Source organism: Gadus chalcogrammus, chromosome 16 (genome assembly GCF_026213295.1).
Source record: "Gadus chalcogrammus isolate NIFS_2021 chromosome 16, NIFS_Gcha_1.0, whole genome shotgun sequence".
NCBI lineage: Eukaryota > Metazoa > Chordata > Actinopteri > Gadiformes > Gadidae > Gadus > Gadus chalcogrammus.
The window spans coordinates 1,029,716-1,032,257 of NC_079427.1; the positions used below are offsets into that span (position 1 = coordinate 1,029,716).

Sequence of the window (2,542 nt, forward strand, 5' to 3'; positions counted from 1 at the left end):
TGTTCGATCTCATAACATGCCGTTGTCGTTCATAGATCAGACAGAGAGCTGTCCATTGTGCTGATTTGTTTCGAGACAATGCGCATCTCCTTCAAAAGTGCGCTTAAGGCACAGACACACAGCGCCGATTTCAGCCGTCGGGTGTCATCGGTTGTAGCTATGTTTTGTTGACTTGTGGATAGGCCTACTGATGTTCAGTGATTTTAAAAGTAGCCTCAATTAGGCCTGCATGAAGTTGGAAATGATTTGCTGTTGCAAAGAATCAGTTATGAATGCACTTCTAAAAAAGCTGTGGAAATAAAATGTCTTCAAATACAATATTACAAAATATTAACCCCTGCTCTAACCGGATATTGTGGACCCTTCTGGGTGAACGTTTGATAGTGATGAGCAGATCTGTTTATTTTTGTTGAGAAGTGAAGAAATGAGAAGGAAAATAATCAAATAAAGGATTCCACAAATGTGATTTATTAAAGATGCAATATACTGTTTAATAATATCCTCAATAACACCACTTTTATTAAAATAATTAAGAAATATTTGATATATTAATAAACGTTCATCTAGTAATAATAATAATCAGAATAATAACAATAATACTGTGGACGCAAACCGGCAGCTCTACCTGAACAGGTGAACGAATGACCAGGTGAACTGATGAACTGGTGAACTGGTGAACACATGAACAGGTGAACTGGTGAACACATGACCTGGTGAACTGATGAACTGGTGAACAGGTGAACTGGAGAACTGGTGAACACCTGACCTCATTAACTGATGAACTGATGAACAGGTGAACTGAACAGGTGATCAGGTTAATTAATGAGCAGGTGAGTAGAACAAGAAACCAGGTGAAGGGCTGAACAGGTGGATGAACACGCAATGAACAGGCAAGGGGGTGAGGGGGTGAGCAGGCGAGGGGGTGAGGGGGTGAGCAGGCGAGGGGGTGAGGGGGTGAGGGGATGAGGAGGAGGAGAACAGAAGTACAGCACTGGCCTGTGCTGGGGGGGGGGGGGGGGGGGGGGGGGGGGGGGCTTCTCAACCATGATGTTGGCGTGTGACATGCATACAAGGTCATCCATGAAATCCTGCTACTGGAGCACTCTCTCATCTAGCTGATCAAAACAGAGCTCCCAAACACTCCCATCTGATTGGTTAGAGAGCCTAGACCACCCACTGTGCAGGACTAACTACCCTTGATGCCCCGGCCTTGGTGACTCCTCGGCAGATATAGTGTTGTGTTACTGGTCGGGACCGGTGCCCTTAAAGAAAGTCTCTCTATGTGTGTGTGATGTCGTTGCGCGCCTGCTAGCGGTGGCTAAGCTAGCAGGCCACCACACCTCTCAAACACTAGTCTAGACTGCAGTACTCCCGCCGCCCACCGGGTGGTGCTATGGAGAGAAGGCTAATTTTGGACATGAAGACGAACACTGGGTGCCCCTCCGTTGGAGGAGACCTCCGCTCTCTATCTGTCCTTCGTCTCTGGCCCCTCCCCCTCCTCCTCCTCCTCGTCCTTCGCTCCAATCAGGCGCTGGCGGGCAAAGTCTTCGAAGATGATGTCATCGTCGCTGAGCAGCACAGGAGTTGATACGTCAATACATCGAAAGCAACTGAATACCTACTACAAGTACTACAAGACTGTGCTCCCACGTACTGACGAACAGTTGAACATCTGATAGAAGTACTACTGCACTCTCAGTACAACATGAACACTGTTGTTCAAGCCATTAGTCATTAGCCGTTTATCCATAACTTTATGTGGTCTATATTTCACGGTGTTTAATCACTCCTCTGCCCGGCAGCGGAAATCTGCACAGTCCATCACGTCCATAAAGATCAGAATTGATTTGAGGTGAAGCCTGTGAGAGCAGGTGATGATTGCTGCAGACCACATTAATAATCCCATGAATCATTCATCAAAGTCATGAATCATTCACTGGAGAGCAGAGATCTTTTAAGTAGTTCCTGACTCCTCCAACATGCTCCAGAGATCATACATGCTGCAGATCATAGCTGTTCATCGATATCCACCAAGACTTCATCGCTCTGTTCAGACCAAAACACATACGATAGACTGTCTGCAGACAGACAGACAGACCGCCAGCTGGATTGACAGACAGACAGACATTGCAGAAGGCATAAAGACAGGTACAGCAAAGTCAGACAGACTTACTTTGTATCAAACTGTATCAGGTTGGTGTCGATGGGCACTTCATCAGCGGCTTAACGAGACAAAAAGATCAAATCAAGCCAACGCTGTATTGTATCAGTGCTTCACCTTTAACCTAGGAGCTGAACCCTGACCCTAACCCTAACCCTTACGCCGAACTTTAACCAAGGAACCTAACCCTGACCCTGACCCTAACCCTGACCCTAACCCTGAACTTTAACCAGGGAGCCTAACCCTGAAACTAACCCTAACCTTTAACCAAGGAGCCGTTCCCTAACCGGAACCCTGACCCTAAACCCAACCCACTTCAGTCCAATTAACCCCCCTAGTCCCTCCCCCTCAGAAGTATCTCCCACTCAGTACTCTCTCCCC

General features: G+C 47.0%; 1 protein-coding gene across 1 annotated transcript in view; it reads right to left on the reverse strand.

The window, feature by feature from the left end:
* Positions 1-1,110: 1,110 nt before the first annotated feature.
* arrb1 (arrestin, beta 1) overlaps positions 1,111-2,542 on the reverse strand; it is an 11,808-nt gene continuing 10,376 nt past the window's right edge. Inside the window, exons 15-16 of the mRNA XM_056612072.1 lie at positions 2,174-2,222; positions 1,111-1,568 (exon numbers count right to left, since the gene is read on the reverse strand). Coding sequence (XP_056468047.1) covers positions 1,466-1,568; positions 2,174-2,222 — 152 coding nt within the window. The 3' untranslated portion in view covers positions 1,111-1,465. The remainder of the gene's footprint in view (positions 1,569-2,173; positions 2,223-2,542) is intronic.